We start from the raw sequence: 27,128 nt of genomic DNA on the forward strand, positions 1-27,128 counted from the left end.
TTTACTGTGCTGGGGTCAAAATCCCACCTAGCGGACACCTTTTGGTGGTGTTGATAAGCATTTTCACATCTATCATGGTGGCTTCTACCTTTCGTCTAGTCAGCATGGTCTTGATTCACCTCCATATGATGGCCTTGATGCCATGCTCTTCTGCAGCTCTGACCATGGATGTTAAGGTCACAGTGCTATAAGCTCCCTCAATATAAAGGTGCAGAAAGCAATTTCCTGAAAATGTAGAGCTTTTTCCACCTTCTCAACACGTTGGTGAAGTCGTGACCAATTCTCTCTGGCTTCAGAATGAAAACAATGTTCATGTCCTCCAGTCATTATGAATGACTCTTGCTGCTAGACTCTGTAGGAGTCTTACAAGTCCATCTCCAGCTTGTTGCAATAGAGCCAGAAAAATTCTGTTTGGACCTGGTGACTGAACAGTTGAAAATTTCTGACCATCCCTGGATTTTCAGTCAACACATTCTCTGGCACATTCCCAGTTCTCCTGATGGCTACCTGTAAATCAGTATCGCCGACTGGAGTGGCCGTGCGGTTCTAGGCGCTTCAGTCTGGAACCGAGCGACTGCTACGGTTGCAGGTTCGAATCCTGCCTCGGGCATGGATGTGTGTGATGTCCTTAGGTTAGTTAGGTTTAATTAGTTCTAAGTTCTAGGCGACTGATGACCTCAGAAGTTAAGTCGCATAGTGCTCAGAGTCATTTGAATTATTTTTGTAAATCAGTATCTCTCTGGTACCAAATCTTGGTCTGTATCATCTGCTGAAGTTCTTTGAGGGAAGTGAATTCTGAGGAGCACATCCAGCATCTCGTGTGCTACCCTTGTATACCCACCAACCACGACTGTCCTTCATGCGCCTCCTGAATTTATTGGTATCCTTGTGACAATTTTGTGAAGTCTGGTCCTGACATCTGCACCTTCCACCTCCTCGCAGAACACCTTACAGAATGATTGTTTGGCTTGCTTAATGGCAAGATTGTTTTTGCAAGAACCTCTTGATATTTTACCCATTGTCCATTCCTTCTTGCAAAGTTGAACAGCCTTCTTACCTGCTTCTTTTGCATTTCAAGACATTGCTGTTCATGCACTCCATGGTGAAGTTTTCCAAATCCAAGGTCATGATGGCAGACATCACTTCATCTGTGATTTCCTTTAATTCTGTTGGCTTTCTTGTCTAAGTTTCATTTCAGATATGTGTGAGTCTTTGTATTTCCTATATGAGTCTCAGTCTGTTTTTCTCAAATTTCTGTTGGCCATGGTCTGTTCAACACCCATTTCAAGCCCAAACATAACATTTGCATGTTATATTCCTGAAGTTAGTTTATTTACTGCTACTCAGTATCTCTATATTTCTCTGCAGTACCTATGCTGTTAGTGTCACTGCTTCCTCACACCAGGGCATTGGCATCACAGCCAACCAGGAGTTGTTCATTCAGCTGAAGCAGGTGTGTGCCTCACTCCTCACTTCCTGGGAAGGAGGAGCACTGTCCACGTAAGGAAAGTAAGCTGATGTCAGAACAAATTTCCTCATCCTTCCTTCCACATGCTGTTTCAACCTGATGGTCACTAAGTCCCTGGAACAGGAGTTCACCATTGCCATGAATGAAATTCCATTCTTAACAGCCATGCATTTTCTGAGGGGTCTTTAGCTATCTAGTGTAAATAATCTTACTTCCAGTTCCTTTTGATACATCATCTTTATATAAACAGGATTCCTGAATCAGGGCCTGTTTCAGAAACAGCTCTTATCAGTTCAACATCCAATGTTTAGGTGTTTGAGGCATCATCAAGTCCCCCAGTTTTTAAATTTGTTTCTTTGTTCTCCAGTTTGGTCTCCCATGAATTGGGGATATATCGGGCCAACATCAGTATAGCTCTACAGCAGTGTAGGGCTAATTACTCAAGGAGGTCACCCTGTATCCCTGAGGCTCTGTGCACTACACATCTTTCCATGTGCTTTATACTGCTCAGGACAGTTTGTGTTATCCCTTGTGTTGGGGAAAAGAACTATGGGAAAGGTCTGTGAAAAAGAATTTGGGCAGAGATGGAATATTGTGGGACATGCTTTGTCAGATTTGTCTGCTAAGACCTGTACAGCTTTGGAGATACTCCCAGTAGCAACATTACTGCTTCATGTGAACATCCAAACCTTTCTGCCCACTTGGCCAATACTATGATAAGGCAGTGTCCCCTGGAGATGGGGGAAGTTGAATGTAGTGATGTCTGTATGGAGCAGATGGAGGGTTGCTAGGTGCATCTCCAAAAGTGGAAGAGCATAGAAAAGGAAAGGATTGTGCAGGTGATTTCTTGGGATAGCAAAGGTTGAGGCCAGGTTAGGTTAAGGGAACAAAGGGTATGTTTAAGAAAGAGTTCCCACTTGTGCAGTGCTAAAAAGGTTGTGCTTGTGAGAAGCATCCAGATTACACAAGCTATGGAACAGCCTTTAAGTCAAGAGCAACAAGTTGCATTTCATGCTCGGCAAGATGGCAGTCCATCTGTCTCTTCACCATAGTTTGGTAGTGGCCATTCATGATGACAGACCATTTGTTAGATGTTCATACCCAGCTAGAATGCTGTACATTGATTGTTGCAGCTAAGTTAACAGAGTACATGGCTACTTTCACAGGCAGTCTTGCTTTTGATGGCCTAGGAAATGCATCTGATGGAACTGGAATAGGTGGTAATGGGAAAATGCATGGAACATGTCTTATGTCTGGATCTTCTATGTGACATGAGCTGTGGGGTAAGAGGTTGGTAGCAGGGGTGAAAGAGGAATGGACAAGGATATTGTTTAGATAGTGTAGATGGTGGAATACCACTCTGGGAGGGCTTGTAAGGGCATTTATTATTTCAGGACATGATGACAGGTAGTCAGAAACCAGGCATAAAACATGATTCATTTGCTCCAGTCCTGTGTGGTACTCAATCACAATATGACCACTCCTTTTTAGCTATCGTTAATGTGTGGGGAATGGTAAGAGGTAAATGGGGACAGAAGGAATGAGACATCAGTTTGTGGGTGGGATAATTTTGGTCTGTGAAGGCCTTAGTGAGACCCTAGACAAGTTTGAAGAAGGAGTGCTTGACCAGTGATGCAATGACCATGTGAAGCTAGGCTATAGAGAACACATTTCTTGGAGTGGAATGGTGGCAGCTGTTGAAATGGAGGTACTGTTGGTGGAAGTTTGATGTGAACGGAGGTATGGTGGAAAATCTGCCCAAGAAGCCACCTTTCTGTATGGCCCCAGCTCTCCTGCATATTCTTGTCCCTTTATTTTGCCTCTCTCCTCTCCCAGTTTTGTTGCTGTACCTAGCAGCCTGCCATCCTGACCATGCCACATCCCTTTGCTCTCGCCCCATAGCTTGTATCACTGTAGAAGATCCAGACATAAGACATGTTCCATGCATTCTCCCATCACCACCTATTCCAATCCTGTCAGATGCATTTCTTAGCCCATCAAAGGCAAGACTGTCTGTGAAAGCAGCCATGTACTCAGTTAACTTAGCTGCAACAACCAATGTGCAGCATTCTAGCTGGGTATGAACACTAACAAATGGTCTGTCATCATTAATATCCACTACAAAACTGTGGTGAAGAGACAGCTGGACTGCTGTCTTGCTGAGCATGCCATGCAACTTGTTGTCCTTGACTGTAAGGCTGCTTAATAGCTTATGGAATCTGGATGCTTCTCACAAGCACTACTTTTTTAGCATTGCACGAAGTGGGAACTCTTTCTAAAACATACTCTTTGTTCCCTTAACCTACCCTGGCCTCAACCTTTGCTATGCCCTGCCTCCGGCTGACTCTATCCCTTTCCCTGATCTGCCGCCAGTCTCCCACAAGTCTTCTATCCCTAGAACTCACCTCCACAATCCTTTCCTTTTCTCTGCTCTTCCACTTTTGGAGATGCACCTAGCAACCTCCACAATCCTTTCCTTTTCTCTGCTCTTCCACTTTTGGAGATGCACCTAGCAACCTTCCATTTGCTCCCCACAGGCATCACTACATTCAACTTCCCCATCTCCAGGGGACACTGCCTTATCATAGTACTGGCCAAGTGGGCAGAAAGGTTTAGATGTTCACATGAAGCAGTAATGTTGCTACTGCCAGTATTTCCAAAGCCAGACAGGTCCTAGCAGACAAATCTGACAAAGCATGTCCCACAATATTCCATCTCTGCCCAAATTCTTTTCCACTGTTCTTTCCCATAGGTCTTTTCCCCAACACAAGGGGTAACACAATCTGTCCTTGGGGGTGTAAGGCACATGGGAGGATGTGTAGTGCACAGAGCCTCAGGGATACAGGGTGACCTCCTTGAGTAATTAGCCTTACACTGCTGTGGAGCTCTACTGATGTTGACCCAATATATCCCAAATTCATGGGGGACCAAACTGGAGAACAAAGAAACAAATTTAAAAACCAGGGGACTTGAAGATACCTCAAACACCTAAACATTGGATGTTGAACTGATGAGAGCTGTTTCTGAAACAGGGTTGGTAGATAGTCCAATCGAAGAAGGGAAAATGTCACCTAGAAGTTGGCCCAGATCAAGATTGAAACTTTGCCTATTGCACACAAGTGGAAATTTCTAAAACAACAAAGAGAAAAGGAAAGAAACGAATGACTTCCTAAGGAAACATGGAGTGAATTAAAAGGTCCTGAACCTAAGCCCTCCAAGAAATAACTGTCTCAGAATAAAGGGGGTAAACCGACTCCACTTTCAAGATAGGCAATAAGAGGAAGAGGGAAGAGTCTGTTACTCTCACTTCCCTGGATAACTTGATCTATAAAAAGCCAATACAGGAAACAGAGAAACAGATCTACAGAACTGCTGTCTGGTTTTCACAGTGGGACAGTCCACAGGATTATCCACTTGTTAACATCACCTCCCTGGTGGAGCTACTTCAGAAGGCTCTTTTTTCAAATATTGAGAAAGACGAAAACCATGGGCACAAATTCAAGATGATCAGTCTGGAAGAGATGCTCTAATCTTTGTCTTTTGAGAGAATGGAAGCAGTAGATTGGCTGAAGAAGATGCTGCTTCAAGATATCGCCATGTGAGGAGGTGAAGCTGCTACTCTCAACAGCAGAGGAACCCTTAAAGAACACAAAGATATCAATATAGGTATCTAAACTACTAAGGACGTTTCTCCAAAGACCCCTATTGAGAAAGTTCAAGTTCAAAATCAGAAAGTCTCGACAGAGGACAGGACAATAACTGGAAAGTTGCATCTGATGGCCAAATCCTTGTGGTTGAAGTTAGAGACAAATTGCTGAAGGCACTATGAGAGCAGGCCCTAAAGCTGTATTTAGGTAACTGCCAGGGTGATTATGGACATCTGATGTGACAGTGATAGCAAGCATGTGTCTGGGAATGTTGCAGATAAACCTGCAACACAGTAAGAAGACAACTGCCACCTTGAGTCATCTCCTGGGAGGACAGGAGATAAACAAGGCCATGATTCAGGTAGCGCTACAGTGTTTTCTCCCATTGCTATCCTGCTACACCTCACGCCTCACGTCCTACCCCCCCCCCCCCCCCCCAAATACCATATGATGGAGGTTTTTCATAGCCAAAAAATAGGCAACAGTGTACTTTCAAATTTGCCTATCTGATGTTCCACACCTGTTTCAGGTGGTGAGTAGCAATATGTCCTAATTCATATTGTTATTCCATCATAGATTTTCATTGTTTGAATATTTGTGGACCAAAAGCAATTGCTTTGCAGTCATAAACGAAACAGAAACTTGTAACTATGATCCAAATTAAGGCCGATATTAACGCCAGTTTGCATTGAAGAAAATCACAGCCATCTAGCAGCTCTATTATTGTCAGCAAACCTAGAAATTGGTATGTCTTCTTTAGTGTCTGTCTTTGTATATTGATCTGTAAATCAAATGAGGCAGCACAATCATAGTCAACAATTGGCTCATTACACACACACACACACACACGCGGCTGTCTTAATAATATATACGAATTTATTTATATTGTTCTGTACTTAAATTTTCTGTTTCTCTTGTGTCAGAAATTGACATAGTTTGCAAAAATTTTATGAGAGACTAATACAGAGGAAGGAACTATGTATTGCAAACCTAAGTCAGGTCATTTTAATTGCTATTTTAGTGTATATTTTGGCTTCAGAATGACATTGACCAACTTCTTAAATGTCCAACACTACAGACAAGTAATATCATAGAATTTCCAGACAGGAGGAGACTTGTTCCACAATGAAATATTGTAAAGTAATTGGAAATGAAGCTGTCTTCATTAATTGAATATGAATGCTAATGCTTTCTGACATTCTGGCATTGCTGTTTCATACCCACTGTTTTACATTCAGCAGCTTACTGATATTTCCTAATTCATATATCTTGACAATCTGTGTGATTCCTCTTGACTTCCTTGATCGTAATGAAAGTATTTTGCTTTTAGCACGATTTACTCACAGCACATGTTGTTGATAAATAGCTATTTGGTGCCACTTCATTGCCATGATTGTAATTACTTTAACAATTGTATCTTGTCTTTGCACTGATAAGCTTAATGTATCACATGCTGCCCATAAAGTATTTTAATTTGTCCATATCACTACGTGATTTTGATTATAGCAACACTTGTTTTGATTTTAAATTTCTTTTAGTGTCAAAAATAGTAAAGTAATTCACAAAATAAAGGCAAAACTTGAGAAAGGACTGTTTGAGATATAATTTAGCAGCTTATTGCTGTATAAACTGTAATGGAAATTTTGTGTCACCCAACTTTTTAGTGATGCTCACTATCCCATTTAGGATCAGGGTATGTTACAAAAGCCATTAAGTTTAGTTTGTGAGAATGTTATTAGTATAGAACACAGACATTACAAAAATAGTTTTGAGAAGTGTACAGTAATTCACTAACTATTAAATAGACAGTATTAGAAGTGGAAGATAATCTTTTTTTTTATCATCAATTGGAAAACTTCCACCTTCAAAAGTTAATACTGTTTTTTTATTAGTTCACCTTATTTTCGTATTTCTACAGCCATGTTATCTACCAGCTGAAAAATGCTCCTCTTGGAGAACAAAAAAGGCAAATATGCTCCTATTTAAAAGACTCTGGCGAAAATTGGGGAACCAGCTGCCTCAGTTTCATTCCACTTCCTTATCAAAAATTTTGGCACGTGAACATATTTGCAGTCTTTTAGCACAGAACATTCCAAATCCTCTCTCTTTGTAGTTAAGCCTTTGTACTCAAGACTCTACCATTGTCTATACAAGCTATGATAAAAAAAGGAAAGTTTTGTTTTTCGTAATTAATCTTCATTTATTCTTCATCAACATTAACTTTGACCCCTTCTTAGTAATCCCCCTCAGATATCATACCGTTGTGCCAGTGCTTTTTCCTTGCTCTTCTTCAGCCTCAGGGATAGAAAAAAGTTGCAGATGGCCATGCCCAGTGAATACGGTGACTGAGGCAATGCAACAGTTTTTTTTTTTTTTTTTTTTTGTCAAAAAATCATGAACAAGCATTGAGGTGTAAGTGGGAGCATTATTGTGGTGCAATTTCTATGAGCTATCATTTTCTTAAAATTGTTTCATCCAAATGGCCCATAACTTACAGGTAGTATTCTTTATTGACTGTGCAACTATAAGGCAGGAACACATGATGCATTGCATTGCAATCAAAGAAAACAGTGAGAAGAACCTTCACATGTGATCAAAGGTGTCAATTTTTTTTCAGTCTTAGCACTTAATTTAGTTTCCATTGGGACGATTGGCCCTTATTTCGACACCATACCCATATACCCATGTTTTGTCATCTGGTATAACCTTCTTTAGAAGTTCTGGATCATTGTCAGTTTTGTTCAGCAATTCGTGAGTGATGTCTACGCAACACTGTTTTTGGTCAAAATTTAACATTTTCAGAATGAATTTTGCCACTACACATTTCATGCTGAGCCAAAGGAAATGCCAACATCAGCAGCAACATCTTCGTCTCTTTCTCTCACTCTTCCTTACCAGTTTTCATTCCCTGCCACTTTCATTGTCTCTCTGTCTCACTGCCATTGTCTTTGTCCAGTTATTTTTCTCTCCCATTGCCACTGTCTCATTTTTCTCACTTAAAGTCTCCTGTTTTTCTCTTCAGCCACTGTTGTCTCCTCTTCACACACATTGTTGGGGATGGTTTCCGCAGGGTTTTGACCCCTAGACTGGGAAACTGTAACAGTGGAAATAGGGGTTGGGGGAAGTAGGCAAATTTTTTCACGTTGAAGTTCACTGGTCTGGGGATAAGGTGATCCAGACCCATTAAACCTAGATATGATCTCCACTCTATCTCTCTTTTTTATTTCCACTGTCTTATTTTACTCCCACTGCTACTGCCTCCATCCATCTCTTTTTTTTTTTTTTTATCACCACTGTCTCCCTCTGACCATCACCTCTTTCTCTCTCCCACCATCAATGTCCCCACTCTCTTTCTCTCCCATTGTCACCGTCTTCTCTCTCATCCACTGTCACTGTCTCTCTGCTACTCTCTTTCAGCATGAAAAAGTGCATATATGTTTGAATGCCAAAATTGTTGGTGATGAATGTGGAATGAGAAACTGAAGTTGCTGGTGCCCTGTTTCTTCACCAGCGTGTTTTAAAGAGGAGCATATTTACCTTTTTTGTGCCCTGGCAGAAACATTTTTCATCTGGTTCCCTGCTTTTCCTTGTTACAGTAGGGTGTGCTACTTATATAAAACAAATTCTATAGATCACTAGTTTTGACTGTTCAGTTATGTACTTCAACACATTTATGTACTCTGACAAGGACAAACCACAAATAAGTACTCACAATATAAGGTTAACACAAAATTGTCTCCCATCCAACCTAGGTTCACTTTACACTACTTTAAGAAAAAATTCACAACATTTTTAGGCTACACTTGCACTATACAAAAAAATCGGGTGTTTGTGTTTGCAAATCAAAGAATTATTTTATTACAAAATACTTTCTTCCTGGGTGCTTATGCAGCTAGGTGGGGCACAATTGAATAATTTCCAGGTCAAGACAGCTTGCTTACACCTGAAGTGTCCATTTTACGGAAATAGCGCATCATAAAGTTTTATTGGTTAAAAGATTGTGACTAAAAACATAGATTGGTGACCTCACAACCGTTGTAATGACAGCAGAACCCTTGCCATGTGTCCACTACATCAGTTAAAACTACATTTACACCTCAGACCAGCTATTATGCGCATATTTTATGTGCATAAGTATGTAATTTTGAACCTCTGAATCTCTGAATATCAGTAATGATAATCATATCAAAAAACATTTCAGTGATCTGTCATGAATAGAAATTACAGAAGTGGCCGTCCTTACTATTGGTACTTTTCATACCCAAAAATAATGTTTTTTGGGGTTTTCTCAGGAACTGCCCATTGACAAATGGTGCTTTCATAAGCTGTCTAGGACCCATCATAGACCACACCAAATTCAAAAGAACCAATTGATTTGTTCAATTTTCCTGTGCTGGAGGAAGTGTAATGTTTAGATTTTGGCTCTGTACTGTAGGATAGCTGTTCTGTTCTTTTTATAGAAATACAAATAGTTGCTAGTCCAAGGGCTATCCAAAACACTTGATCCCTTATCTCTTTGATCAATAGAATGACCATCTTCATGTGTGATTTTTTTGGAACATGTTGGTACTACACACTGTCATGCACAGACCAATACACTGATGGTTTCTTAAATAACAACTATTTATTTTCTTCACTTAAAACTTTCAGGCTGATAGGCCGTGGTTGATGTATTAAAACTCTCCCCTGACATTTTGTCTGTGACTGTGGGAGACATCCTTCGAGGTAAAACGGTGAACTGCAAAGAGAACTCGAGGAAATGGATTGTATAGGCAGTGCGGAGGGTGCCACTGTCTGTCATGTGCCATCGGGTATGAGACTGTCTCTGGTAATGCCAACATTCTCGATTGAAAGTAATCGATCGTCATTTTTCTGGTGCAACACTGACATCCAAACTTTGTCTAGTCTAACACTTTCCTCTTTTGGGTTAAAATTATTATGGTGTTTATCAATCTCAATAGCCTCTCTATATGTGTGCGCATAATAATGTGAGGTTTTAGATATGACACTTGTCTCACTGAGTTTTATTTCATGATTACCTTCCTGGTAAACATGTTCTGCTATGGCTGATTTATCTGTGTGACCCAGGTGCCAATTCCTCTTATGTTGAACCAGACAGGTGTTCACACTGCTCTTTGTGGTATCTATATAAACCTGTCCACAACTACAAGGAATTTTATATATTACTGGTGTAGCCAAAGGATGTCGTGCATTTTTTGCCAATCTTAAATATTCTTTTAGTTTCCTGGTGGGTTTGAAAATAGTTTCCACCCCATACGTACTTAAAACTTTCCCAGTGCTATCTGTGACCTTACTAATGAACGTAAGAAAGACCTGGCCGTGGGTGGCCGTGTTTGCCGTTGCTGTCGATTCTCTGCCTAGAGTGAAATGCTCAATCTATCTCCTTACTAGAATAGCCATTCTTCACGAAAGTTGACCGTAGATGTTCAATCTCATCTTTTAAATAAGCAGGTTCACAAATTTTGTATTCCCTGTCTACCAAGGTTTTTATCATACCTCTTTTTTGTCTAGGGCGGTGGTTTGAATCTTTATGCAATTAATTATTAGTGTGTGTGGCCCTTCCATACATCTTATGGCCCAATGTTCCATCCCGTCGTTTAATCACAGACACATCCAGGGAATTGAATTGCCCATTAGTCTTTGTCTCCATAGTAAATTGGATTTTCAGATTAATTCTGTTTAGATGTATCAGGAAGGCATCAAATTCCTCTGCTCTATGTGTCCATACTACGAAAGTGTCATTGACGTAGCAATACCATCTGGCTGGTCTCTTACTGGCAGTCTGCAATGCATCTTCATAAACAAGTTAGCCACCCTGTCAATCTGTTCATAAAAGTCACTATGTAGTGAAAGTAGGTTGTGGTGAGGCATTGTCAGAATAATTCCACAGTATCTAAACAGCATTAATCTGAAAATCCAATTTGCTATGGTGACAGAAAGTAATGGGAAATTGAATTTCCTAGATGTGTCTGTGATTAAACAACAGGACACAATGTTGGGTCATAAGGTGTATAGAAAGGACACACATACTGATAATTTTTTTCATGAAGATTCAAACCACCACCCTAGATGAAAAAGAAGTGTGATAAAAACCTTGGTAGATGGGTGTACAAAATTTGTGAATCAGTTTATTTAAAAGATGAGATTGAACATCTACGGTTGGCAGAGAATCAGGAACAACAACGAACAACAGCTGCCCATGGCAAGGTTTTTCTTCCATTCATTAGTAAGGTCACGGATTCCATTGGGAAAGTTTTAAGCACATACAGGGTGGAAACTATTTTCAGACCCACCAGGAAAATAAAATATTTAAGATCGGCGAAAGATGCACAATGTTCTTTGACTACACCAGTAATATATAAAATTCCTTGTAGTTGTGGACAGGTTTATATCGGTACCACAAAGAGAAGTGTGAACACCCATGTGGTTCAACATAAGAGGAATTGCCACCTGGGTCACATGGATAATCGGCCATAGCAGAACATGTTTACCAGGAAGGTAATCATGAAATAAAATTCAGCAAGATGAGCATCATATCTGAAACCTCACATTATTATGAACACTAACTGCAACAGGAAAGAGGAAGGTGTTAAACTGGATAAAATTTGGATGTAAGTGCCGCACCTGAAACATGACAATCAATTACTTTCAATCAAGAATGTTGGCATTACTAGAGACAGTCTCATAGCCAATGCCACGTGATGGACAGTGGCACCCTCTGCATGCCTATATAATCAGCACTTCCTTGAGTTCTCTTTGCTGTTCCCTGCTTTGCCTTGGAAGATGTCTCTCGCAGTTGCAGACAAAACGTCAGGCTCGAGTTTTATACATTGACCACGGCCTATCAGCCCAGAAGTTTTAAGTGAAGACAACACCGGCCGTGAAAACCTACATTGTATCATCAGCTGTTTATTTTCACTGTATATAACAAATACTCTTCTTTTAGGACATATTAGTATCCAGTGCTGTTGACAGCACTGTGCACAGCATGCTGTCTGTAATATGGAACATTCTATATATCTTTCATGATATTGTTATATGGGTAACACAAATGAAAAGAAAAAATAATATTTGGTCACATTCTGAAGTAGGTACCAGGCAATGGTTCTTTCATCTCAAGAATCAAACCTGATCATGCAGCATATTAGCTGTTATAGCTGTTATATCTGTTACAATCATCTAAACATTGCTAAAAATGATTGGCTGAATCTCTGTGGCTACTTTCCTTTTGCTGATTATAATTTACATCTTTAAAAAATGATAATGAGCTAGTAGGATAATGGATGCCACATATTGAAAACACTAACTTTTTTACTGCCAAGCTTTGTAAAATATTTTATTATTAATGATATGTGGTGGTGGTGGTGGTGGTGGTGGTGGTGGTGCTTTATAGGAGTTTCACACATGCCTCATGACAATTTAAAGTCCTAAATCTTACTCATAGGGCTCCATGACAAGTCAGTCAGCTACATATTACAGCCATTTTGCATTTCTAGTATATTATGTAAAATCAGAGGTGATTTGTCTCTTGTTAAAAACTTTCTTCAGACTGCGAATCACAACTGTGTATCTTAATCTTAACTTATGTGCTGACACTAAAATTTTATGTCAGCTGTAACCATATAAAAATGAAACTTCCTGGCAGATTAAAACTGTGTGCCGGACCGAGACTCGAACTCGGGAGTCTCGGTCCGGCACACAGTTTTAATCTGCCAGGAAGTTTCATATCAGCGCACACTCCGCTGCAGAATGAAAATCTCATTCTGCATATAAAAATGCATCATTCCTTCATTAACAATATGGCATCCTGGCATAGATATGCTTGCCATATTTGGTGCCCTTCATTATAGAATCTTGCAGTCCTGGGCTCTCTATGAGTGAGCATATGAGGTTTGTTCAAAAAATTCTGATACTTTGTCCACAACGTTTTTCTGTGCTTATGTTTTACATATTGTGTATGATCTTCTTTGAAATACTCTCCCCCACAGTCGATGCACTGCTCCCAACACCATTTCCACTTCCAGAAGCAGTTTTGGTACAGACTCTTGCTGGATCGAGTGAAGTGCTGTCTGCAAATTTTCTTTTATCTCGTCTATCATTGCAAATCTTTGTCCTTTTAACATGCTTTTCGAGTTCGGAAACAAAAAAAAGAAAAAAAAAATTCTGTAGGTACCAGTTCTGGAGAGTACAGAGGATGAGCACCACAGTGATTTTGTTTTCTGTGTAATAGTCACGCACCAGCAGGAACGAATGTGTGGGTGCATTATCATGATGCAAGACCCACAAATTGTCTCGCCACATTTCAGGCCATTTCATTCTCACATTTTCTCGTAGGCATCACAGCACATACCAATAGTACCATCGATTAACAGTTTATCTCTGTGGCACAAATTCATGATGAACTAATCCTTCAAATTCAAAGAAAACTATCAGCATGGCTTTGATATTTTACCTGACCTGATGAGTTTTCTCTGGTCGTGGCAAACCTTTCTCAACACATTGCGAAGACTGAACCTTGATCTCAGCATGTGTCATCACCAGTTGTGAGTCTCTTAAGGACCATCTTGTTCCCACTTGCATGATCCAAAAGCTCTTCACTGATTGCAAGGTGAAAGTCTTTCTGGTCTTGACCCATGAGCTGTGGGATGAACCTGGCAGAAAAATGGTGCATTCCAAGATGCTATGTCAGGATTTAATGACATGATCCAACTGAAATGTTACATTCTTCTGCAATCTCTCAGACAGTCAGTCTTTAATTGGCTTGCACAATTTCATTGGCACTCCTGACATGAGCATCATCAGTAGACATCGAAGGGTGTCCTAGACGAGGGTCATCTTTAACCTCTGTCTGGCTATTTTTAAACCATGGCACCAAATGTGGCTTAAGCACTCATCACCATAGTCTTTCTGCATCATTTAGTGTATGTCTGTAAAGATTTTTTTGAGTTTCACACAAAATTTAATGCAGATGATTTGCTCCTCTAACTCTGCCATCTCAAAATTTGTGAACTATGCAACACAACATTCTACTCAGTACAGCACTGAACAGTAACTAACAGGCCTACAACAATAAAACTTCCGGCAGTTACACATTAAACACAGGCATGCGCAATGATGGCAACCGCATTTCACCCACCATTGGTGCGAATTACGAATGTCCTGGAATTTTTTGAACAGACCTTATATATTGCCCCAAGTTTCTCAAGAACTGTAACAACACTGACGTTTTTATCTCCCATTTATATCTCATATTGTCATCAAATCAAAGTGAGTCCATTTGATAAATGGTATATTAGGTGCAAGAGTGGTACCTTGTACAAGCGAACACTTCTTGTGTGAGCGTCCCTACCTTTTGCCCAAAGGCATGTTTCTACTCGTGCTAAGATTATATGCTGCTACAATTTTATTACACTCTCCCGTATTTTTCAAAATTTAGTCCAAAAGTGGCAACAGTTTTGTGCACCAAAGAGAAGGGGAGAGAGAGAGAGAACCTAAAGAATCAAAAACTTCAATATTTTTATCAGTAAAAGAAAATTTATGTTACTGAAAGTACATATGTATTAGTTTTGAAATATCCATTTGGTTTCAGAAACTTGGCACATAGTTCTCAAAGTTTGAAAATATTACTTCTGCAGAACTTCATTTGAACTGCATAGGAGATGCAGCAAGCAGAGTATGTCACTACCACACTGTGACATATTTGTTGGGCTTGTCAAAGGAAAAATACACACATAGATGTTCACTGTATATCAGAGTGCCATGCATCTGGGTCACTTCAGTATATAATCCAACACAGGAAGAATTCTGCAGAAGATTGTGTCAATGCTTTCAGTATTGCAAAAGTCGGAGGGCACTGAGGCATTACTTTTTGCTAAATAATGACAGTGCAGTTAGAAAAAAAAATTCAAATGTAATGTTACCTTACAAAAGCTTCATTCAAGTTACCATTTCAACAGATTTCTGTTTTGGGCTTTCTTCCACATCATTAAAGTATGAATATTATCTCCATTAACTTCTGCTTCCTGTTATTACTTCCTTCCAGACTGGGCTATTCCCATCATAATACTGTAGATAGATGCAGCACACAGGCCTACTTGTGCTCTTAGACTCACTGAACACAGTATGTACCTGATCTGCATAGAAACCCCTTCATAGTTGTAGCTTTGCTTTTATTTGGGCTGTTTAAAGCTTGTATCATTACATGAGTGACAGTATAACCAGATCAAATAGTGAAAATTAAATGCAGTAAATAACCTTTGATTGTGTATGGTAACTGTCTTATGAACCACATGTTAACCTCTTTATTGCTGTTATCAAAACTTTGCCAAAGTTAAATCCATGGTAGTTCGTGTCTTTAGGGAGTAAGCACAAGGATTTATATACCATAGTTGTTTGTTTTTCCCTCTTTTGGGTGTGCCACCTGGGATGAGCATAATTAAGTTGAAGAAGGAAATTTGCTGCCTATGTTTGTTTGTCCTAGTCAGTTCATTTACTTGCTTCTCACATTTTGTTGCTTTCTTACTTTCATCTATACATTTACCATGAATTTATTTTGAAAATGACAGTAAATATCTCCTGGAAAAACTCCTTTTAAGCTGCATTCATTTCTTGGACAATATGTACCATTTTCTGACAACAACAACAGCAATCCACTTCTTGTTAGTCATATAGTTATAAACTGGTGGCACAATATGCATTTTGTAACAGACTGGCTGCTGTCGCACCTAGCTGTGAATAGCATGTTGATCAAAAGTCTCAGTATGACCTTTGTGTGTCAATATTATGCTGCTTTTGATTAATATTTATCTACTTTAATAGTAATGAAAAATTTTTGTGGTATTAATAGTTGCTATAACTAAAATTTCTTTCCAATTCAGATTCAGCATATATTTCCATCTGTAAAGATGTCTTGCTAGTCTTGATGAAATTTTCTTTCTTCATTTTAGGTGATCTTCAGCCAGAGCTCAGATCTCATGGAACGACAGTCCAGCATGGCATCCTCAACTGAAGAAGTTTCGGGTCCAAATAATGATCTGTCTGTGGGCTCACGTAGAGATGAAGGGGCCACTGATCAATTCAAAGTTTTTAAGGATTTTGATTTCCTGGAATATGAAAGTGAAAGTGTCGAAGTAAGTTTCACTATAAAGGGAATGTTTCTTGTGTCGCTGTAGATCAGCTGATGCCATTACTAACATTTCTTTATTTTTCAGGGTGAAAGTACAGATAATTTCAACTGGGGTGTCAGAAGAAGACCAGTGATTGATGGTGAAACAGAGAGAGACCATAGTCTTCAGCAGAGTATTAGTGACAGAACACCTGTACCCAGTAAAAAGATGGTATATTGAAAAGATTTCTGCCATATTTGGAATTGCTCTGTTTTATAATTTTAAACCTTAAGAAAAATCTGAATTTATTTCAGAGAGGAGTTGCTGAAGAATCATCAGATGATGAAGTTGGATCTGAATCTCCACTGGATGAAGTTGCTGTGGCACCTGAATTTGGAAATACTGCAGCAAGTGGCAGTGGTGCTTTTCCTCCAGGTTCACTTATTCTGCGTGAGCGTCGTGAACGTCATGATTCTGGAACTCGTTCAGATACTTCGTAAGTACTAAGAGAACAACACATCTAACTTTCCATAGATTATAATATTTTAAGTTTGATAACTGTTAAAGTTCAGTTTGTATAATGATTAACATTATACAGTACCATTTTATGTGCTAGGTGGCAGTCAAAAAATTTATAGTGTGTCCTTAAAAACTATGAAATGAAAGAAAAAAAGTTAAATTTTGTGTTTGGCACAGTAAAGGTTACATATTTGTCATTAAATGATAAGCTGACGCACCAGACATCACATCCAAAGCCACTAACTCATCAATATAGAAGTTCAGTATGGAACCTTAATAAGGTTAAATCACGTGGTATGTTCCATCATGTATACCACTTGAAACAAGACAATGCAGAGTAACTAAGAGAAAATTCTAAAAAATGTTGCCAATTTTTATCTAGATTTGATAATTTTAGAGATAATGTCAGTGGAGTAATTTCAGTGATAAAAAATTCACCCATGTTCTATAGATTCCTTTAAGAAGGAGAACCTTCAAAGATGGGGTACAAGTCAAGCAAGGTATGCATTAAAAAAAAAGACAAGGCAGTTGTAGAAATTTAATTTGTTTTCTATATTAAAAATAAACTGTCAATATACTGTGTAGTGTCAGTCACGCTTATGCCAGCTAATTTTAACCAAGTAAATTAGAAAGAATGCTACTACTTCGAAAAAGCTTCTGCCTCCTCAGTTGTGCTTGATAGCCACTGTTATCAGTTATTCATAGCATCAGATTTACTTGTTTATGATAGTATTTTCAAAAGAAAATAGTTACCTACATCTGTAAATACTGACTCCTATATTATAGTGCTTTACTGTTTGTCGTGCAACATTCCAGAGAATATAACTATCGTCTGTAAACAGTGCTGCATAGCTTAAATGTATTTAAAGAAAGACTTCACAAACAATGAAAAACTTCTGTAGTGTGCATTTATTTATTTATTGACAGCTATTTTTGGTCACATGAGCACTTTCATGTCATGGATCCATCAGGTTAAAGTATGTATGTATTGAATACTAAGGTACTACTACTACTACATACTAAGGTATTAAATACATACATACTTTAACCTGATGGATCCATGACTTGGATGTGCTCATGTGACCAAAACTAGCTGTCAATAAATAAATGAATACACACTACAGAAGTTTTTCATTGTTTTGTGAAGTCTTTCTTTAAATACATTTAAGCTATACAGCATTGCTGTAAAGGTATATGTGACTTGAAGGTAGACAGACACTGATTGTTGATAGATAAATAAATACAAATTACAGCTGTGGTAGGCTTGTGATTCCATTATTTGAACATAACTACTTGTGTTGTTCATTGGTTTCTGGTGCAAAGTAGTTTTGTGGGTGGCTATATGTTTCTGAAAAACCATTTATTTATGACAAACTTAACTTCCAATACTGGAAACCCAAACTGGAATAGGTATTGGATTGTTCCGGCATCAGAAAACTGAAGTGACTCGCTGTAGATGATGATGATGATGATTATTATTATTATTATTAGTGTTTTAGGGCGCACAACAGCGAGGTTATCAGCGCCCGTTCCCAAAAGTTCAATTCAGAGCCGAATTGTGAGAGAATGGGTATTGTTCAAATTGCAAGATTGGACACAGCACATCAAATCAGGGAGATAAAACTAAAAATAAAATAGCAGTACAAACAGGTAAAAATAATTAATGGTGGCTGAGTGACCACTTACAAATAATGGGTGACCAAACCACGGGACAGCACATTAAGACTTCAATCCCAATAGTTTGGGAAAAAGGCCAGACATCACACAAAAACGTAAAACTCTAGCGACACTCGCCTCATTATTAGTTAAAAGAGAGGGTAGGTCTGGTGGGAAACTGAAATCTTCCCTCAAACCCGCATATAAAAGACACTCAGTTAAAATATGTCGTATCGACAGCTGTGTCCCACATGTCTGACACGTTGGTGGCTCCTCACGACGTAACAGAAAACCATGTGTCAAAGGACAATGGCCTATTCTAAGCCGTGTAAGGGCTACTTCCTCAGCTCGTCGTTGTCGGAAGGAGGTGAGCCACGGTCCTTCACCGCTTGCAACTTATTATCCCTCACGTCCAGCTACTGAGCCTCCCACCAACGCATGACCTTCCGAGTCACAAATGCTATTATTGCCTGCAGGGGGACGGAACAGCGAGCAGGAGGTGGGATGGAGCAAGCCTCCTTGGCAGCCACATCTGCAAGTTCATTTCCAGGAATCCCTATGTGCCCTGGAACCCAGCAGAAAATTACATCCTTACCATGCTGTTGCAAGAGCAGGAGTGCGTCCTGCACCTCTTGCACCATCCGATCTGCTGGGTACATCTGTTCAAGAGCGTGTAGAGCACTTTGGAAATCGGAGCAGATGAGGAATTTCATGCCACGATGTCGGCGCATATGCTCTAATGCTTGCAGAATGGCAAACAGTTCTGCATAGTAAACTGAGAACTGCTCTGGGAGTCCTATCCGATGGACAGTATCGGGAAACACAGCAGAGCAGCCCATGAAATCCCCCTGTTTAGACCCATCCGTGTAAACAGTAATAAAATCGGAATGGCGTTCCAAAATCTCAGTAAGTTTAATTTTAAAAAGGTGGTCTGGGGTACAATACTTCCTGTAAGCAGCCAGATCAAGAAGTAATCTTGGCCTTTGTAGTCGCCAGGGAGATCCCCTACTCCATTCCTGGTGGAGTACCTTAATGCCCTCCAGGTGTACTGACTCAAGACTCTCCTTTGCACGGATGCCAAACGGCTTTGTTGCCGCTGGACGGTGGCGGAAGAGACGTGCCAGTGCTGGCTGGGAAAAAGTGTTGGACGCCAATGAAAGAGGAGTGGACTTGACCCTGTACGCGTGCCGTACCACGAGGAGAAGACACCGAATGGACAGCGGAGGCTCTCCCGCCTCGACACACAGACTAGCAACTGGACTCGTGCGATAAGCCCCCGTTGAAAGCCTAATACCCTCATGGTGAATCACATCCAACATTTTGAGGTAGGAAGGTCTTGCAGAGCCATAAGCTTGACACCCGTATTCCAGTCGAGGGCGCACAAAGGCCTTATAAAAGTGGAGCAGACGTGCCCTGTCAGCACCCCAGGATCTATGACTGACGCATTTAAGGACGTTTAAAGCCTTGAAACAGCGGACTTTTAGATCCTTTAAGTGTGGCAACCATGTGAGCTTCTCATCAAAAATAAGCCTGAGATATTTCACTTTTTCCATAAATGGGAGAACAGTGTCTCCTAGTTTTAAAACAGGGAGATTAAAAAGAGAACGGGAACGGTTAAAATCTACACAAATGGTCTTCTCCAAAGAGAATTTAAAGCCCGTGGTCTTAGACCATTCCTCCAATCGCACGAGTGTCAGCTGTAATTGGCGTGTAGCAGCTGTGAGGGAGGAAGACGCACAGAAAATGGAGAAATCGTCCACAAACAAGGAGCACTGCACGGGCCGTCGTACTGTGGACGCAATACTATTGATGGCAATTGCGAAAACTGTCACACTGAGGACACTTCCTTGAGGGACACCGTTCTCCTGCTTAAAACAATCAGACAGGACATTCCCAACCTTATACTTAAAATACCTGTCCGACAGAAAGGATCTGATGAGTGTGGGTAAACACCCACGGAAACCCCACTCATAAAGCTGCCGCAAAATGGTATGCCTCCAGGTAGTATCGTACGCCTTCTCCAGGTCGAAGAAAACCCCGATAAGGTGTTGCTTATGTAGGAAAGCATCTTGTATCGCTGTTTCGAGTAGGATCAGGTTATCTAGGGTGGAATGATACCTCCTGAACCCACACTGGCAGCAGGTAAGTAAGGATCTGGATTCGAGAACCCACACCAGGCGCCTGTTGACCATACGCTCAAATGTCTTCCCGACGCAGCTCGTGAGAGTAATGCTATGGTAGCTACTGGATTCGGTCTGATCCTTCCCTGGTTTTAGAAGGGGAATTAAAATCAATTCTTTCCATGAACTAGGAAAGTCGCCTGTCTTCCAAATGTCATTAAAAAGTTGAAGGAGGACTTCCTTCGACTGCAGATCCAACTGCTGCAGCATGCTATACGATATCAGGTCTGGACCAGGTGCGGTATCCCGAGATACGGACAGTGCAGAGTCTAACTCCCACAAAGAGAAAGGCTGGTTGTATTCCTCAGCGTTCTTTGAACTTAAATCAAAACCAGCCCTCTCCTGTGTACCCCGATAGCGCAGAAATTCTGAGTCCTGGCTAGAATCGGCCGTAATAGTTTGAAAAGATTCTGCCAACGCCCGGGCGATGTCTCTTGGAGATGTTAGGAGACACCCCCGCTCACGTATAGCTGCTAGTGGCGGTCGAGAGTGTCGCCTTGAGATCCTCCTAATGGCTTCCCGTACTTTGCTTGAAGATGTGGACCTACTGATGGAGTTCAGGAACTCACGCCAAGACCTCCATTTACTCTCCCTAACGATTTGTCTCGCCTGCGCCCGTGCTATTCGGAAAGTTGTCAGATGCGCAGCAGTGGGGCACTGATGCAATCTTCTCAAAGCCGCCCGTCTGTCTCTGATGGCGGTACGACAGTCGTCATTCCACCAAGGGACAGGCTGCCGCACAGCCTGGATACATCAGCGGCATGGTGCATCACGCCGTAATGTGATCCACCCAATCCTGGACGCCTTCACACCGTTCAAAAACAGCCAACTGTCGGTAGAGCGTCCAGTTTCCCTTCCGGAACAACCATTTCGGCGGCTGTGCGACACGACCCATTTCAACTGGCAGATGGAGCCAGATAGGATAATGGTCGCTGCCATGAAGGTCATCGTCTACGACCCACTGAGCAATGTCCGCAAGCACAGGCGAACAAATAGAGAGGTCTATGGCAGAAGACAAACCTGAAGCGGTGCTAAAATGCGTGGCCTGACCTGTGTTCAGCAGTATGATGTCGGAAGTCCTGATCAACTGCTCAATCATCTGGCCTCTGGGGCAGGTTTTGTTGGAACCCCATAATGCATTATGAGCATTAAAGTCTCCTAAAATGAGAAAGGGACGCGGTAGCTGATCAATGAGCCGTGCGAGGGCTTCACTGTCAATGAGGTCAGCGGGTGGTAAATACAAGGAGCACACTGTGACATTAACCTGGACCAGGATCCGAGCTGCAACCGCTTGTAGCGTTGTGGTTAAGGGCACAGGTGAGGAGTGGAATGTGTCCTTAATGAACACTGCCACCCCACCCTGAGCCTTATTACCAGTCAGGTCGTCTTTCCTGTACATGTGATATCCCGTAAATACAGGCGTGTCAGTCTCTGTAAAATGTGTCTCTTGCAAAGAGATGCAAAAGGGGTTTTCCTGTACTAACAGCCATAATTCTGCAAAGCGAGGTCTGACGCCATTCAGATTCCACTGAAGTATGGGAGCCATATCAGCGTTTCAGTTTAGAATTTCCCATCTTTGCACCGCGCTGGTGAGGCACTTGTAGAGCGAGTGGCAGCAGAGGGGCTGCCAGGTTCTGGGGAAGAGGTATCAAAATCCATGACGATTTCCTCCTCATCAGTCAGGGATGCCATGACGGCATCCGATGGTGCCTTTGGCAGGTTTGACGGCAAACGCCGTGCCCATTTCCCAGGTCCCGTTTTCTTTGTGGAAGTCGGGGATGGGGGAAGTGGAGAGGCACTCTGTTTCTGGAGGGCCTTCTAAGGCTTCACTGTAGCTTTCTCTGCAATAGCGGTTGGTGCAGGCGGAGCAGCCTGAATAGCTATATCGTTAGTGGGAGTGCTCTGGCAGGTACAAACGCAGGTACAGGTATTGGTGGAGGATACTGCTACGCTGGACATGGTCTGCGTCGAAGCGTCTACTTGCGACGCACGGTTGTGCACCAAGGAGGCATAGGATGTGGCAAAGACAGGGGGTTTTGTAGCCCTATACTCTTTTTTGGCTTCCACATAAGGTAGCCTCTTTGTCACCTTGATCTCCTGAATTTTTCATTCTTCCGCAAAGACGGGGCAGTCTCTGCTCCAGACGGGATGGCTCCCAGAGCAGTTGATACACAGCGCTGGAGATGTGCAGTTGGTCCCAGCTTCATGAGCTGCCTTGCCACATATACCGCAGGTTGGGTCACCCCTACAACTCATTGTCGTATGGCCAAATCGCTGACATTTGAAACAGCGCATAGGGTTAGGTATATAAGGCCGAACCCTAAGTCGGAGGAAACCAGCCAGAACGTATTCAGGTAAGACAGGCGAATTGAAAGTCACAATGAAGGTGGCAGATTTCTCAATAACTCCATTATTCCTACGTGTCCTTTGTTCCACGTCTACAATCCCCTGTGTTGCCCATTCTTGCTTCAGCTCATCGACATCTATATCCATTAAATCACGGCAGGTAACAATGCCTTTACTGGAGTTGAGGGAAGTGTGCAACTCGACAGTGATATCATACTCGCCTAACTTGGTTGACTTTCGAAGCAGCTCCATTTGCTTTGCCCTAGTAGTCTCAACTAACAGGGTACCATTCCTTAGGCATTTGATAGATTTCAGTGTACCTGCGAGTCCTTCTAAACCTTTATGTATGTAGAAAGGAGACACTTTTTCAAATGAGCCCTCCTTCCTCTTAATCACGATGAAAACATTGTCATTTATGACTCCATGAGCCCTGTTACTCTTTTCCATCTGCATATCTGGAGGACTAGCCTCCCTCATGCGCTTGACTGATTGAGAAGTTGGTGAAGGGAAATACGTGGTTGCCATGTGCGTCCCACGAGCAGCTAGGGAACTAAAAGTCCGCTCAGACAGAGCCCCGCGTGCCTGAGTAAGCCTTATACAACTGGGGTGCGGCAGGTGCCCCAGAGGTTGCCCGCTTGCGACTGTTCCACCCCAACAGCCATGCATCTCATAGGCGCGGAGCACACTGCTCCACTCGCTGTAGAACATACAGTTATCATTCATTGTCTTCTTCTTCAGCAGCAGCAGCACATCAGCAGCAGCCATTTGACATATGCTGCTGATTAAAGACCACCTCCAGACGCTTCCATATTTATGGCCTTCAGCTGTATGATTCTATGTTGCTCCTGCATGTCCCTGCCTACTCGCCTGCATGTAGATCTCTGAGTATTGGAATCCAGGAGAGAACTTCCTTGCTCCATCTACCATCCACTTGCCTGGTGATCTTCCACCTATCTCCATTCTACTTTCATTACACTTAATTATGCATTCCACTCTTGTCTGTTCCCTGATCCATTTGTTTATATTTCTGCATTCCTGCTAATTCCAAACGAGCATTTCTCAATCTCTCACTGAGCAACCTTCAGTTTTTGGCTGGTTTTCATATTACGTGTCAGAACTCTTAATACACACTTGTTGTAAGCTTTCCTTTTTTAGGCACATTACAAGCTTAGTTTTCAAAAATGAATTTAGTTTACCAAAAGAACTCCAGGCCATTTTTACTCTTCTCTTTATTTACTTTACCATTCATCCAGTTATTGTTTTCGATTGCCTTTAATACAAAAAGACATCAGCTCTTTGTTTTTGTAGTTGTAGTTCTTATAGGTATAGTCTTAAGTCAGAAGACTGGTTTGATGCAGTTCGTCATCCTAGTCTACCCTGTCCAAGACTCTTCATCTCTCCATGACTTTACTGCACACTACATCCATTTGAACCTGCTTACTGTATTCAAGCCTTGGCCTCCCAATGCAGTTTCCCCAGCCCCACCCCTCTCTCCTCCCAATGTGTCATTCCTTTACCTTATTGACAGTTCCTTGTTGGCTCAAATTATGTCCCATCATCCGATCCCTTCTTTTAGTCAAATTGTGCCACAAATTTCTTTTTATCCTAATTTGATTCAGCCCCTCCTTGTTTGTTATTCAATTCACTAATTTTCACCAATGTTCTGTAGCACTACATTTCAAAAGCTTCTGTTCTCTTGTGGTTTGGTCTGCTTATTGTCCATGTTTCACTTCTGTACATGGCTATTCTCCTTAGAAAAAAATACTTCCTAGCACTTAAATTTATGTTTCAGTGTTAACTCTTTTCTTGTTAGTGTCAGTCTGTATTTCATACCATCTCTACTTTAACCATCGTCAATTGTTTTGCTGCCAAAACAGCAACAATCTTCTACTTCTTTTAGCATCTCATTTCCCATCATAATTCCCTCAGCACTGTGTGCTTTAATTGGACTTCATTCCACCAAGTTTGTTTTACTTGTGTCGAAGTTCATCATACAACCTCTGTTCAAACTGTTTCTATTACTTCTTTGTTAATTTGTACTTTTTTCAGTATGTTTGGTGTGTACTATTTTAAAATTGATTTTCAGGTCTACTTTCTCAGTTCAGTTCTTGTGTTTATTATTGAAGTTTGTCTGCACTAGAGGCAAATAGTATCATCAGAAAAATGAAAGTGGTTTGATATATTCCATACAAACACATTCATTCTTAATTTTCCCCACTAAAGGATCTGAGAAATCCCTCTAGAGCTGTTAGGAACAGTTTTGGTGGTATGGAATCTCTTTTTTTTTTTATTTGTCTTTCTAATCTGCATTTCTCAAGTCTGTTAGAAGTTGTAGCATTGAAATATATATTTTTCATTATAATAACATGTTGGATTAATGCTGTGTTCCTTAAGGGTTTTCATTGGAGATTTTGTTGAAACTGAGCCATAAACTTCCTTAAAAATCTGTGCTCCCCAATACAAAGTTATATGCTTATTGCTGTGTTCAAAAATTTGCTCATTGTTCTGTATCCATTTCTAAAGCCAGTTGATTCTTGGTATTGATCAAAGTTTAATGTTTTTTGCTGTGCAGATGGTGATAACTTTAGTGAATATTTTGTATATTTCAGATGGAAGTGTGATGGTAGGTCTATAGAGGTCATCATAATTAATGGCTTACACAACTACAGTTGAAAGTAAATGATACTAAAAGCAGAATTCTAGTAAACAGGGTCTGTAAAATGCATAGCTTAAGAGCTCTGAGCACTTCTTCTACTGTAATACTGTGAAACAAGTCTGTTCTGCAAGCTCTTTTCTTTCCATATTTTGAGAAGTGATATAGTATGGACCAAAACAAAAACAAAATATCCAGTAAACATAGGCTGTAAAATACATGCCTTTAAAGCTATGAAGACTTGTTCATCTTTGCTAATGTAAGACACATCTCTTCTACTGAACAAGTGCTCACAGCCCTCAAGGTAACCATTTAACACATTTAACAGCCCTTGTTTACCAGACATTTTCACTTCTAGTATCGTATTGTAGTGCAACTTTATATAAGTGGTTTTTTTAGTGTTTCTAGGATTGGGTACCTTTACCCTTGGCAGGCTTTCATCATTTAATTAAACAGTTGTTCATATACAACATTTCATTATAACTAAATTACATGTCATTTTAAAAACATACAACTACCAAATATATAATATAACTTTAATTATGTATTAAACCTAAAGAAGCCATCTGCTTGTAGAGTGTCCTCCATTGTGCATGGTTACTGTCCCCTTGGATCTTAGATGTAATGTCTGTTCAGTTGCCTATGTACAAGGTGTCCATAATGAAAGTTCAAGTTGCAAAATGCTGTAGAAAGAAAACCACTGTTAAGAATTATGTTAAATTTGAACAGCTTATTATTGACGGAGAGTGAAATGTCATGGAGCTAGAAAAAAAAAAATCAAGGACAATTTTACCAAAAGGTGGAGTTGTAAGCATCTAAACGTAAATGGGGTCAGCAACAAATGGCAGATGAATCACAATACAATGGCTGCAGGACAAGTTGCACATTACACCATCCTTACTGTTCAATGTGCATGATTGTGCAAATTCAGTAGTCAACAGTAGTGGCACTGTTAGTTAGGTAACCCCATCCAACATGGAAAGGTTATACCACATTGGAGGGGAAAAATAGTTTTGAATTGTCCTGAGGCCAAAAACTACGTAAAAAGCAAAATGGGTGCTTTTGTATGGATAGCAATGCAGAATGTTTTGTAGTATTTTACGCACTACGCTTGCAGGCATGTCCAACATTTGGACAATTCCCTATGTACTGCATGTTCGCGCACCACCACTCAATCCCTCCTGACATGTTGTGTCACATCTTTGACAGATGTCAGATCAATTGCTTTCCTCCCTCTGCCACATCACACTTTGAAAGAACTTTTTTTTTTTAATTTTGCAGTCATTTTCTCCAAACCCTTAGCAGACATCATCAGACGAATATCTTTTTTCATATACTTTAGTGTCTAGAATGTCTGCAGGGCTACTGGCTCACAGTCATCATTCTTATAAAAAAGCATTTCCAGCAGCATGCAATTCTTCATGGAGACAGTCATGCTGGGCATTTTGGACACAGACAGAGGAATGACTGTGTGCCACACATCTGTCTGATGCTTGCAGTGCCACCTGTTGGTCTTTTTTTCCACCATGATGT

At 40.8% G+C, this 27,128-nt stretch overlaps 1 protein-coding gene across 2 annotated transcripts in view; it reads left to right on the top strand.

Annotated features, from left to right (window-relative positions):
* Positions 1 to 27,128, top strand: part of LOC126173067 (protein furry) — a 1,238,628-nt gene that overhangs the window by 1,170,146 nt on the left and 41,354 nt on the right. For both annotated transcript variants that reach the window (XM_049920928.1, XM_049920929.1), the window contains 3 exons: positions 16,083 to 16,265; positions 16,347 to 16,472; positions 16,556 to 16,737. In XM_049920928.1, the coding sequence (XP_049776885.1) occupies positions 16,083 to 16,265; positions 16,347 to 16,472; positions 16,556 to 16,737 (491 nt within the window). The remainder of the gene's footprint in view (positions 1 to 16,082; positions 16,266 to 16,346; positions 16,473 to 16,555; positions 16,738 to 27,128) is intronic.

This window comes from Schistocerca cancellata, chromosome 1, assembly GCF_023864275.1.
Source record: "Schistocerca cancellata isolate TAMUIC-IGC-003103 chromosome 1, iqSchCanc2.1, whole genome shotgun sequence".
Taxonomy (NCBI): Eukaryota; Metazoa; Arthropoda; class Insecta; order Orthoptera; family Acrididae; genus Schistocerca; species Schistocerca cancellata.